The sequence below is a fragment of the Dermacentor silvarum genome, chromosome 7 (assembly GCF_013339745.2).
Source record: "Dermacentor silvarum isolate Dsil-2018 chromosome 7, BIME_Dsil_1.4, whole genome shotgun sequence".
Lineage (NCBI taxonomy): Eukaryota > Metazoa > Arthropoda > Arachnida > Ixodida > Ixodidae > Dermacentor > Dermacentor silvarum.
Genome location: NC_051160.1, coordinates 1150095 through 1163717, shown reverse-complemented (window position 1 = coordinate 1163717; position 13623 = coordinate 1150095). Strand labels below are relative to the sequence as shown.

Genomic DNA, 13623 nt, shown 5'->3' with positions numbered 1-13623 from the left:
AGCGACGGATCCTAGGAAAATGCAACTTACAGTGTCATGTTGAAAAAAAAAAATCTCGATTTATGTACGCAAACAAAGCAATGAGGTTGCAAGGGGATTAACACTTTAATTGCACTTGCTGATGTACGTTATCCCCCCGTGTTGGAGCACGGTGCTCGCGAGGAGGGCAAACGGCTTTTATTTTTAAATTTCAGCTGTTTCCGTAGCTTGTGGCGATATAATTCTTAGCAGACACGATCATGAGCGCGCATTGTATGCACTAAGCTTGTCAGCTCAAGTTGACCAGACCTGGCGAGGGGCCCTTTAAAACAGGGAGAACGAAGCTTCGGACAACAATATTTATGCTGGGCTACCCTCATACTGTAGTTGCCTAAGTGCTGCTTGACGTGTTTCATACTACACATATGTTGTTTGCGTTCGACAATTTCAGCTAGGATAAAAAGTGCTCAGCAAACATATAGTGTCAGCAAGATAAGCTTGAGCTGCAATGTCCCATTTTTTTCATAAGACAATGGCGAGAGGCACGTAGTGTAAGAAAAAACTAAACAAAAAAAGTGCTAAATTTTCCAGCACATATTGTATGATCTTGATATTTCTGCTGTGCATTTTATGTTCAGATGCGGCAGTAAAGGCTTTGACACAAGTGGAGTACTCACCGGAAAGCAAGGAACATAATGGAGACAACAGTGCTTACAATGACTTCTGCAAAGATTGTGTGAATAAACAAGGAGACTAAATAAACATAAGCAAGTCCAATTATTGATCACGGATCCTTGGAAAATATAGCTTACAGTGTCATGTTGAAAGAAAAAAATCTCGATTTATGTACTCCAACAAGGCAAAGAGGTTGCAAGGAGATGAACACTTTAATTGAGTAACAGAGGTGAGCAACAGAATCCTCAACCTGGAGCAAATGTTTCAACAAGCAAACATATTTGAGGGCCGTGACGAAGACAAGTTCCCACGCTGAGGCTTCCCTTGCTTGTCCACTGCTGATCGACTGAATGTTAAGCTGAACTTACTATTCTGTGAGTATATTTCAAAAACTTTTTGGGAACACGCTGTGCTCAGGTTTGTCATCTGCTGTTTGAAGAGAAAGAAAAATTGTTTTTCATGATTTGTCATATCTGTGAAATGTGGAGTGGGCTGGTTGTGGAGTGTGAACTTGCCTTTTCTAGCATCTCTTATCTTGCTGTGCAGGGCTAGCTTAGTTATTGATTTCATGCTAACTTTTCATGAACCACGTAAGAGTGACTGCCAGAGATTCAGTCACCATGAGGTGCCAGTTCCTCAAAATTGCATTGAGCACTTTTGATTGTTTTAAAATTTTTTGCATTTTCATGTAACAAGTTTTTTGTTGTGAGGGAGCATGTGATACTTGGTGGTGTTGCCCGCCAAGCTGAATTGCAAAGAGCAAATGACAGAGTTTGTGCATTAGCAAGTACGAGCTTGCTACCTTCTTTCTGTTCTAATCATGATGGTTATCATGACTAGAAAAGAAACAAGTTCGGCCTCAACGTGTTACTTCTCCATTTGTCATAAAAAAGCCATACCGGCCCTGCAAAAGTGGATGTTCAGTGAAGCTGTTGAAAATCATCACTACAACTGCTGACGGCGGTACGCAATGCTTTATGACTTCAGAATAATGGTAGTACTGCTATTTTAGAGTACTGGGAGTAATGGTAATATTGATAGCACACCGCCGCTGATAGCTGTGCTGCAACAACACTGAAATCAGTTGCTAGGCTGGTTATTTTATATAGAAAATGTTAGGGACGTCATTCCCCACTTCACAAGCTGCTGTCGCTGCAGCAGCTTGTGCACAGTAGTCTTTACCGGGAATCATATGCGGGGAGCGCTACGTGCTTCGCAATGTTATCAGAAGTGCCTTATCATCAATTATGTGGTTCAGACGCTTGTTTTGAGCTTGTTCATTATTGAAACATATGCTGTTCTGTATGTTTATGTGTGATTACAAAGAATGTATGCACTGTTTGCTTCACTTTGCTGAGTGCTTGTAGCCTCTGCCTTACGGTAAAGCACCTCAATGTAAAATGTAGCGTCACGCTTTGAAGAATGCCGCCTCCTCCTCGCACGCACTGTCTGAGGCCGTCGCCGTGTTGGTATTGGCCTAATGGCATCACATGGGCCGTTGCGCCGCCGGGCGCTGGCTGCGTTTGTTTACGATCGCGCTCCATTGCCATTTTCGCCTGATAAGCGTCTACCGACTGGCGAGGAGCACATGTTGGCGCCGTTGCTCTTCTGTGTTGCTTTGGTTTGCGAATGCCTGGAACTATGTTTTGCGGCAAGTGCGACGTCGCTTCACAGCAATTTCCATCACCATGACCTGCTGCACCTTCGGATGCCAAATTAGTTTCACCAAAGGCAAGAAGCCTAATCGTTTTCTACGCCAACAGACTTGAATTCGCGGGCACGCGAAACTACGTGTGAAAACGTGATTACGAAACTTTTACGATTTGGCTCAATCCTTTCGACATTGGAGGCTCGAGCAAGAAATCTCATCTTAGGAAAGCAGCTCTGCCTTTTGTGGTTACTTACTATCTTTCTCTAGAGCGAATAGCTTTGTTTACCTTTTTTGTTCTTGTTCGTCGTTGGCGGCCACCCGGTGGATTTGCGATACAAAGGCACCCATGAAAAGCGTGCGTGCTCTCCCAAAACCGAGTTACGGGGTACGTTTGTCGCCGAACAACAGCATCATAGGCCTTTGAGACGTATGTGCTAATTCGCGTGAGCTTTAAACTGTGTGAAGGTTACGATGCGGGGGCGGAGCACTCGCAAAGAAAACATGCGGTTGCCCGCTCGTTCACTGGCTAGTTTAGTTGTCGTTAATTTAGTCGTTTGCTCATTCGTTTAGTCGTTTGCTTGCTTGTTCATTCAACTATCAGTTTGTACGGCCACTATGTGTCTGAGACGCACTTGCTGTAGGACACTAAGGCTGGTGTCCTACGTGCCCTCCGCCAGCCTTTGAGCGTCATAGCTTATACGCGCTGCGAATTCAAGTGGCAAGGACGGAGCGGATTATTTAGCTTACTGAGGGTTTGCTGGAGGCCAGGATGTCGGCATTCGATCGTAAACGTGTTATTTACAACCATTCGCAACAAGATTTGCGACATGCCCTTGACAAATGTACGTAGTGCACGCGATACATTCGGAATCGTCATGGCACGGCGTTAGCGCTCATTTAGATATTTATAAAAATAGTTATCAAAACAGGAAAAAGAATCTGCCGTCACTGAATTTGTATATATTGTCATGTAGTAGTTTCGGTGAAGAAAACAGTCGCAAACCTGCGAATGACGAAACGGAATTTTTATTGGGCGATTCTGTGCCCACAAAAGCAAGTTGCACTCGAAGCACAACGATAGCAGTGAACACAGTTGGCGATTGTCGAAATCTGATCAGCGGAGAAACGCGTCGGCTTTTCTACATGAGTCATCAAAGGTTCCAGAGTAATCCCTGGTGCCCTCGTGTCTTCCAGAAAGTACTAGACAGTTTGCGTCACTCATAAAATCAGATTACATAAGCATTGGTGACAATAGACAACGGATAGAAGCATCGACAACGTTCAAGAAACTTCCGATACATGCAGGCGCATCCTGCGCCGAGCGATAATGTTAAACATTTGTTAGCCGATGAAAAGCGGTCACTGGTGAAAGATAAAAAAGTGCACATGTCAATATAATGCATACATAATATATATAACCATCCGTATAGCAATCCTATGCTATACACGAAGTTACTCTGAGCTAGAACGCCAACGCGAACGCTTAAAGCGCACGGCATTACTAAGTGTGCATTCACTCTGCAAAAGGTCGTCTGCTACACTCAAGCGGTGTAGGCGGCGCCATGGTCGAGGAAGGAGCACGCAAGAGAGGAGAAACGAGGAGGAGGGAAGGTGGAGGAGGAGAGTGCTGCGACTTTTTATATAGAGGGGCTTTACCTTATGGGGGTTTCAGCCATTGCTCTGCCCTGCACTGCCACCAGGATCGGTCCACCATTGTTTTCTGCCAACGTTTCGTAGTGAATAAATCCTAGCCATAGACAGCTTCACTGTAAAACGTCCTTAAAGTAAGCTTGTATGTCAAATTTTAGCATTCCCGCTCGGTATGATACAAAACTGTAGACTACTGCTTTCCTGATAGGGCGGCTCACCACCTCTTTCTGGTATACGTGAAAACATTTCATGGTAAGGCACATAGTTTAAGAGCACCTGTTGTCAATATGGTGACCACTGAGCTTATTAAGGCTTGGCGTTGGCAGCTTGCAGACCAATAATATCTCTTTTGTCCATCTTCCTGAAAAGAGTAATGATGAAGCAATGACAAACACGCAAGCAGAAAATGGTGCAACAAAAGTTAGTCCAATAAATGAACAAATCACAGTTCTCAGTGAAGTGTTCAGAAAAAATACATTGTGAGGATTCTGGTCTTTGATGTTACTTCCAGGGGTTACACATTCGCTGTTGACTTGTACGTCCAGAGACAACAGAGTCCAAAGGGGTGAGCAAATATGAGCAGCGTCTTGGAGGCTGGAGTCGAAAGAAAAAAGAGCCTCACTTACTGTGGCGGAAGTGTGGGCGAGTTTGTGACTCATGTGTGACTAAGAATAGTGCACAAAACGCTCCATGACAGAAAAGCACAAACACACACAACACTGCTTTGCACGTGCATTTCTTTCAATGTTGTCCTTGTGTGGGCTGCGCTTAGTCAAGCCTCGATTAGATGAAAATTGTTTCTGCCAGATGCTCACAGTCATTTTATTATGTCTCAAATGCAATTATTCTAACTGTATCATCGGAAGTACATTTGCCGCCAATGTGCAGTGAATTTATCATGGTGTATTATTTACGCAGAAACAGCCAATACTATTTATTATTTATGCTGTACTCCATGTTATGAATTTTAGCAACATGGCAACATAACAAGAGCATCATTTGAATTGCCTTTAAAGAGCAATAACTATATAATTATTATTTTCCACCTCAAGAAATGACTACAGGAATCTGTTCTATTTGCCTAGCATGCAAAGAAATTCAAAGTTGAAAATGTAATGCAGTGGTTTTTTACTCACCGGTGCATACGCCCAGAAGCTGAAAGGTTAATCCATTTTGGTGGGTAGTCTCCAAGCACACTGCACGGTTCCAGCGGTGAATTTTCGAGCTAGCTAGCACATTTTTTTCAAGCAACCCATTATTACGCAGCCAGGTGCGGCGGATCACGAACGATGGAAGCCGTGCAGCCGTTATGCCAGTGAAACACTGCAGCTGATAGAATTCATCGTCTTTAAAACGTTTGCCTGGTGGCGGCTATCGAATGTTGGATGCACAAGATGGCTGAGATATTACTGTTATTAAAAGAAAACTGCTTTAAAACAAGCCTGCGTGATGCTGCTCAAAGAAAATGACCACCCCATTGGCAAATATTACCGCCGTACAATTTGAAACAGCCTGGACTGCAATCGATACCAACATCAAGCGGTTGTAGTTTGTGTGCTGATTGCAAAGAAAGGGACAGCATAATGATCTTGCTGTCCCTGGCATATTGGAGAGTATCCAAATTCTTGGTATTGCTGGAATGATAATCAGTATCTTGTGGTCAACTTCCACAAAGTGCTTCAAAAAGCGTATAAAAAAAGCGTATAAAAATACTTTTGTTCACCCATCTGAAACGCATTGCATTGTGCCAGGCATTGGCTTGTGCTGTCAGTGATGGTCTAAGGTGCTTGTGAGGTAATACCATCTCAGGAAAAAGAAGCAACTTGGTTGCAATAGTGCAGCAAATGACTCTAACCGTCCACCCTCTCTCTTCACCTGTCAGTACCGACACAGTCCTACCTGTTACCTCTAGAAAAATCTAAACTGAATATTCAAGAGGGTGACAGCTTCTCTTCAGTTATGATGCATTCCAGAGCATCAAAGTATTGAAAGTGACTGAGCTGTCAGCATTGAAAGCCCTTCTGGTTTTCGAACCGACAGCATTGCTTTGCGGTGCTTCAAGAAAGAAGAAAGCCAGTCTTTCCCTGTTAAATGGGTGCTTGATGCCATTTACTTTGCAAAAAGTATAAACTAGCCTTTGCACATCCTTGTACGAAATCTCAATGAACAAAGCTCTCTCCATACATAGGATATGTTCAATGAGCTTCTTTTCTTGTTTGCCAGATAAAACTCATTGTTTTGATCCCAACACGCATTTGTGAAGCGCTTGGTTTTCAAACTCTTTCCATTTTCTCACGCGTCTCTGGAGAACATCCTTGGGGACAATGAACAGCCTCGCAGCAGCGTGAATGGAGTGAGTCTGGTCCTGAACAGCTTCTAGTGCGTATCTGTTGCTGTTTTCAGCCCAGGAAGCTCTAGATGATTTTCTCTTGTAGGTCCAGACCATTCTAAACAAAAGCATATAATGTATAATGCGCGTAAACAAACGATTGGCTTGATAGAAAACACATAATGCCAATGCCTTCTTGTTGTGTTTTGCCCTTTTCAAATGCCCTAATTAATAAAATTCCCCCACTTAACCCACAGCACATAAAAACCACGGTACTTGCAGAACAAAAATTTTGGCAGCATATAGCTAGTGGTACAAAGCAACAATATAAATACTTCTGTTGCTGTAGTGACGCTGGAGTAGCTTCATGCACAGCTCCAAAAATTTCATCGAGCAGAGTTTCACCCCTTTTTGGTGGGTCGTGAGCTCACTGACAACCACCGGCCATTTTTTCCCACCCAAGTTATTCACGCAATCACAAACTTTTTTATCCAGAGTAATGGTAAACTATGCGCATGTATCGGTGAAATGGGGACGAAAAAAAATTACTTTTGGTTTTAGGGATACATGGCAGCAAAGTCATAATGTCACATTTTGCGCTAGTGTCTCATTTTGCCCAGCCTTACCCTACTACAAACGCTCATAAAAGTTGCAGCAGATTTCAAAGAGACTTTGTTCGACAATAATTACTGATGGTTTCTACTGTCACTCAGCCAGCAGACCTAGGCACCAAATGAGGCAAAATTGAATCAGTGAAAGTGCACTGCTCGAACCTTGAGTGGCAATGGTGGTCGGGTGAAAGGTGACACCGCGCCACAGAGGTACAATGCGCCGCTGCTGCAGCCGATTCACTTCGCGCACTGTGCGGTGGGGTGGTGGCAACTTGGCCTTGTGCCTGGGAACATGAAAGGAAGCAAGCCACAGAGAAATTGCTGCAATCTGGTGTTCTCGACCAGCTCGTACGTACCCTCTTGTATAAAGTTCCCAAGGGTTTGGGTGAGTTGGTGTTCCATAACGTTTTCATGAATCAGTGCACCTCACAAAGAGTGAACACTTAACTCTTTATGAGATGCACTATTCATGAAAACATTCTTGTATAAACACTACACAAATATTAAACACCCTATAAACATGTGGACAACTTTCAGTAGTAATGAAGGGAAAGCTACGAAGGCAATGGGTGGACAAGTAAGAGCGCTCCAGAAAAAAGTTTTCATGCTACACTACAGCTATAAAAAATGCCTTCGTGTAGATTGGCGGAACTACACTTTTCTACACCAAGTAAAAAAAGTGGCGACTTCCTACACTAGCTACACTCGTGTACAGTGTAGCCAGTGTAGGTAAAACCAATTGCACTAGTAACAGTCGTGCAGAAGCTCCACCCTCGTAGCATTCTCTCCACTGCCACAAAAGTTGTCTGCAAGTACAGTGCTTATCTTGTCCATAATAATTATCAATATTGTGTGCACTTTACCACTCTGCATTACTGCTTTCCTGCCAGCAAAGCTACGGCATGCAGAGAGGTGCATGCCACTTCTAACTGGAACATTTTGGGTGCGTGGCATTAGAAAAAGGAGATGCATGCACAATGAATGGCGTCTATTGCTGTGGAACAAGATGAACCCCAAAGGGTGTAGAGTGTTTTTCTTATAGTGCAACCCCATGAATGCACTTTCTTGTATTACTACACTCCAAAAAATGTTTTACACCCTTTAGGGCTGGGAGAGAAGAAGACGACGACTACAAACGCACATGTGCGAGCGCATTGGCTCCCATCTCAACAAACGTTTTGGATCGAATTTTTTGCCTCAACTCACAAGAATTGTCCATCATTCAACACAGTTTGTTGCAAGGAACAAGCGGATACCAGAATCTAACCGGTGGGTGGATTTTTCGTTCTTCCCCGAGACCTTTTCCCCCACGCCACGTTGGCGCGCAGCTACGCCTAACGTGCCAAACCAAACGGTGCGGTCGGGAGGCCGGCGAGCCTAGGCCCAACGCGTCATCAAGCTAGAGAATGGCCTCCAACACTTCAGTTGTAGAAGGCATGGAAATCAATCCAGAAGAAGCGGAGTGCTCAGGCTGGATCGAAGTCGTGAGCAAGAAGAAGAAATTTACCAAGCGGGCTGATTCTAACGTGCCCACGTCAGCGAAAGGATATGGTAATGGCGGCTCCCGCACTGCCCCACAGAACATATTTAGACGAGTCATGGAAGCTTCCAGAATCCCGAACCTTTCCAGGGATGACTTCAAGACCATTATACAGCCTCGTGGAGGGTTGGATGTTAAGACAGATCTTATTGTGTTCAAGCGTGCGCTCGCCAAGGCGGCTTCCCTAACAGTGAAGCAGGTGTTCAACGACACTTTGTGCAGGAACCCCTTCCAGAACATTCTTGTAGTTGCCACGCCGTTCGAGGCAAACGCGCGCGCCTACGCCAGGGTCCAAAAGATCTGTATGGGTAATATCGTCATAGGAGTAGCGGCCTACGTGGCTGTGTCGGACGACACATGTAAAGGAGTGATCCGCGGAATCAACCTGGATCTCAGTGATGCAGAACTGATGGAGATAATCGTCAACTGGAGGAACCCCGGCGCTCTGGGGGTTCGAAGAATCACGAAGACACCAACAGTGATCATGTTGTTAGACAGACAAAAGGTCCCCTAAAACGTCCTGTGTGATGGTGTTCGCTACCCTTGTTCCTTGTATCGCAGGCAAGTGGACGTTTGTTATGCGTGTGGAGAATTGGGCCACAGGGCCGATGTTTGCCCGAAAGGCGAAGATCAGAAAACATGCCGCAGATAAGGCATGCGCACATCATCAGAGGATCATCAATGCAATCCCAAGTGCGCAATTTGTGGTGGGGCATACCAAACAGCTGACCGCAAGTGCCAACAGCGCTTTAAGGTGCCGTACATTGTGCGCCAAAGACGGCGATGCCGCAGGCGCGCACAGCACACGCAGCTGGCATCAGGACCACGTGGCTCCGACACATCTGGCGGCGGAGAAGCAATGGCGGGAGAGAAGACATTCTCCTCCCCCCGCCGCAATAGATAGGTATCTAGAGGGCGCTCCCACTTTCGTTCCAGGGGGCGCCCCGGCAGCAGATCGCACTCTCGCTCCAGAGGGAGCGAAAATAGCAGCAGACGATCCCGTCCGAGAGGACAATCAGGCTCTAGGGTCCGATCCAGGAACCAATGTCCTGGGCGGACACTGCCAGGCTGAACATCCAAAGTGGCAAAAAAGGTAACACAGCGCATCTCGCCGGAGCATAAGAAAGAACAATCTGAGATTTTAATGCTTAAGAAAGAAAATGCATAACTTAAGGAGTCACTACGAATGCTGAGGTCCGAGTTCGAGCTCTTCCGTAACTCACGTGAACCCCCCGAAATAGACTCACCCATCCCGGTTCAAGCAGAAGGGTCGAATAAGCACAAAGCTATTTCTCCCCCCGTGACCATCGAAAGAGAGGCCATGCAAACTGACCAGACCCCCGCTCAGGGCCCTAAGCCAGAGCCAAACGTACTTGCGTCTTTAACGGCGATTGAGGAATCCCTCAAGCGGATGAGAGAGGCCTTAGCCATTCAATCAAGCACTATCGAGCACATGGACGGGAACATCTCCCACCTAACACATAGAGTAGGAATCCTCGAGTCTAAAATGAAAATGATAGACTCTAACAAAATCAAGACCACCACCGCTGGCACCATTAGAAATGCCAAGAAAGTACAGCAGGATCCAGATAACATGAGTTCGCTGCAGGCTTTGCTAATTTAATAGAATTCAAAATGGCGGGACAAAGCAGAAACATAATTATTTGGCAGTGGAATTGTGCAAGCTTCTTAAGGAGTAAAGCTGCTCTACTGCAGCTCATCAAATCACAAGCGTCAATGCCGCACGTCCTGCTCTTGCAGGAAACTCTTAGCGATAATGTAAATCTATCGGGCTACCGTGCGGTTAGTCAAAAGCGAGAAAATGGCAGAGGTATCGCCACGTTGATCACAAAAGACACCTCTTTTCAAGAGCACAAAGTCAAAATTTGTAACTCGGATAAGAGATCCGGTCTCGAGGCACAGTTAATTGAAATCATCCCCAATGACAAAATCCGACGTAACATTTTCATTCTCAATTTGTACAGCTCTCCTTCGGCTTATAAGCATAACCTCCGCTCACTCCTAAATAGAGTCGTAACCACCGCGAGATCGCACCCCGTAATAGTGGCCGGAGATTTCAACGCTCCCCACCCGGCTTGGGGTTATGTAGCACGAACAAAGAAAGGGGCCAATCTAGTTGCAGCTAGTACAGACCTAAACCTAACGCTAATCTCAGACCCACATTTCCCAATGCGGCTGGTAAACTCGGTCGCCAGAGACACGACACCTGATCTCAGCTTCTCTAGAAATGCGGTGGCCAAATGGTCCAACTTACAGAAGAACTTGGGGAGCGACCACTACATAATAGAACTCAGGATGGAAATAATAGCACCTCCCCACAAAACCTACAAATACACAGACTGTGACCGCTTTAGGAAAATAAGAGGTGAAGATGAGGCAGTATACGACACCTTCAGTAAAATTTTTGTACAGATTCAGAAGGATGTCGAGAAGGCCACCAAGGAAATAGTCACAGAATTTAATACACCAGGGATCAATGCAAGGTTAGCGCACCTCCTGGAAGCCTCGAGAGATGGAAAACACAAAGACTCAATCGGAGGCTGCGGAAAAAGATCGCCGAGCTCAATGGGCACATTGAGGAGCATTGCTCCGAATTAAATAAACAGCAATGGAGGGACGCCTGCTCGGCAGCGGACGAAAAAATTCGCAAAGGAGGTAAACGGAGCCTCTTCAAACGTCTCCTAGACGATGGACAATCCAAAAGTAATCAGAGACTAGCCATAGACAGACTTATAAGGTGCTAATGGAGGGCATCTCAGAAGCCTCCATATTTAGGAAACTAGCCAACAAATACCTTCCACTTGACCAAAGCTCAAGCTCTTCCCACCCTCGGTATGAGGGCACGCCTGTCCCAGAGCTGGATGCTCCCTTCTCGGAAGCTGAGATCAGGGAAGTGTTACATAGTCTAAACGGAAGGTCTGCCCCAGGCCCCGATGGAGTCACAAACCAGCTCGTAAGAAATTTGGACGACAAAGCCATTCATTCCTTAGTGAAGGAGATAACCAGGGTATGGGAGGAGAGTGTCGTACCGGACAGTTGGGAAAAGGCCACAGTAGTCCTAATCCCCAAGCCAGGTAAATCACCCAGCTTGGAGAACCTCCGTCCTATCTCCCTTACTTCTTGCATTAGCAAAGTAGCAGAACATGCAGTGCATAACAGGATATCGAGACATATCGAGCGGAATGAGCTATTCCCGTACAATATGGTGGGTTTCAGGCCCTCGCTTTCCACGCAGGATGTCATGCTCCTGCCCAAAACACAGATCATAGACTCTCAAAGCAAAGATGTAAAAGGGGTCCTCGCACTAGATCTATCCAAGGCCTTCGATACAATTACACATGACTATATACTTAAGGAGATATCGGCCTTGAACTTAGGAGTTAAATTCTTCTCCTTCGTTGAATCCTTCCTTGAGAGCAGGACGGCGGTCAGAAAGTTGAGGCACTCAGTGTCGGAGTCTTTCACTCGGAAGAAGGGGTACTCCCCAAGGGGCAGTTATCTCGCCACTTCTGTTCAACATATCAATGCGCAAATTGTCGGAAAGCCTTGCAACAATTCCTTATGTTGGTCATGCATTATATGCTGACGACATTACAATCTGGTGTCCCGGAGGATTGGAGGCGACGGTCGAACAAGCTCTACAGGAGGCTCTAGACGTTACAGAGTCTTTCCTGGACGGTACGGGACTGGCACTCTCGCCTGGAAAGTCGGAACTCCTGCTGTACAGACAGGCTAGATGCGATGCTAGGGGACTCACCCCACTCGATCAGGTGCCCATTAGCGTTCATACCAGGGATGGGTATACCATCCCTAGAGTAGACTTTATCAAAATCCTAGGGCTTTTATTAGACTCGAAGGGCTGCAATGCAAAGTCTATAGCTCATCTCACCACGAAAACGGAGAACATTCTCAGATTAATCATGAGAGTGTCCAACAAGAAAGGCGGCATAGGCGAGGATATACTTCTTAGGGCTCACCATGCTTTCCTCATGAGCCATGTCATTTACATAGTCGCGGCCCTCAATTGAACCAAAACAGAGAAAGACAAATTAGACACGCTCATGCGCAAAAGTGTCAAAAAGGTGCTCGGTGTTCCAATCACGGCTAGCACAGAGAAACTCATGAAGTTGGGAGTACACAACACCACTTCGGAGTTAATTGAAGCACAAAGATCAGCACAAATTATTAGATTATTAAACTCCAAAGCAGGCAGAAGACTGTTGGATGCGGCAGGCCTCCGTCCTAGTTTGAATCAGGAAGAGACCATGCAACTTGATAATCAAACAATGAATTCCTTTATTGTAGACCCTTTTCCAAGAAACGTCCACCCACAACACAATAAAGGTGGAAGATTGGCGAGGGCTATGGCATTCCTAAAGAACTTATCCAGAACGGAGACCTTTGTTGACGCGGCGCGACACGCCAACTCCGACAAGTTTTCCGTAGCTATAGTCAATGACAGGGGAGAACTCCTCTCGGCAGCTTCGCTAATGACCTTGTTGGTCGACGTGGCGGAACAGGCTGCTATAGCTCTCGCATTACTTGACACAACATGCACTACAGTGTACACACTGTATAGCGCCAATTAGAGTGTTCGCATCAAGATTGATAGCCAAACAGGCAGCCAGGTTTATCAACAGCAAACCCCCCTCAGACACTATTCATCACATAGTCTGGTTCCCAGCTCACATGGGACCAGACGTATTACCGAGTACCCCAATGAGATAGCCCCCGACCGTGCGTGAAGTTTCATATGCCGCGACGGGACGGTGTCTCGGGTGAGTTCGGGAGAGCTCTTCCACAGTGATCCTCTAGTTACTTTTCACAAAATCACGTCACATTACAGAGGGGATAGGCAGAGTTTTCCCTCCCCCCATCATAAGCTCAACGGATCACGATCTAGTACGCTCCGCATGCTCCAGATGGGGTCCTACCCCTCTAGGGGGCTTTCTGAACAAGCTTCACCCCGGCATTGATCCATTCTGCCCAGATTGTGGCACTGAATTTTGCTCATTAAATCACATGCTCTGGCAGTGCCCTGTGTTACAGGATGGCAGTGCCCTGTGTTACAGGATGTTACAGTGCCTTTGTCCAGTCTTCTTTTAACCAAGAAGACTGGACAAAGGCCACCACAGATCCCAGACAAGACGTCCACCTCCTGGCTGTC

At 46.0% G+C, this 13623-nt stretch overlaps 1 protein-coding gene across 6 annotated transcripts in view; it reads right to left on the bottom strand.

Annotated features, from left to right (window-relative positions):
• LOC119457442 (uncharacterized) overlaps nucleotides 1-13623 on the bottom strand; it is a 149792-nt gene that overhangs the window by 35029 nt on the left and 101140 nt on the right. For 5 of the 6 annotated variants that reach the window (XM_049670083.1, XM_037718994.2, XM_049670082.1 and 2 more), the window contains one exon: nucleotides 7058-7179. In XM_049670083.1, the coding sequence (XP_049526040.1) occupies nucleotides 7058-7179 (122 nt within the window). Of the gene's footprint in view, nucleotides 1-4231; nucleotides 7180-13623 lie in introns of all 6 variants that reach the window. The other variant, XR_007467689.1, reaches the window with a different exon arrangement.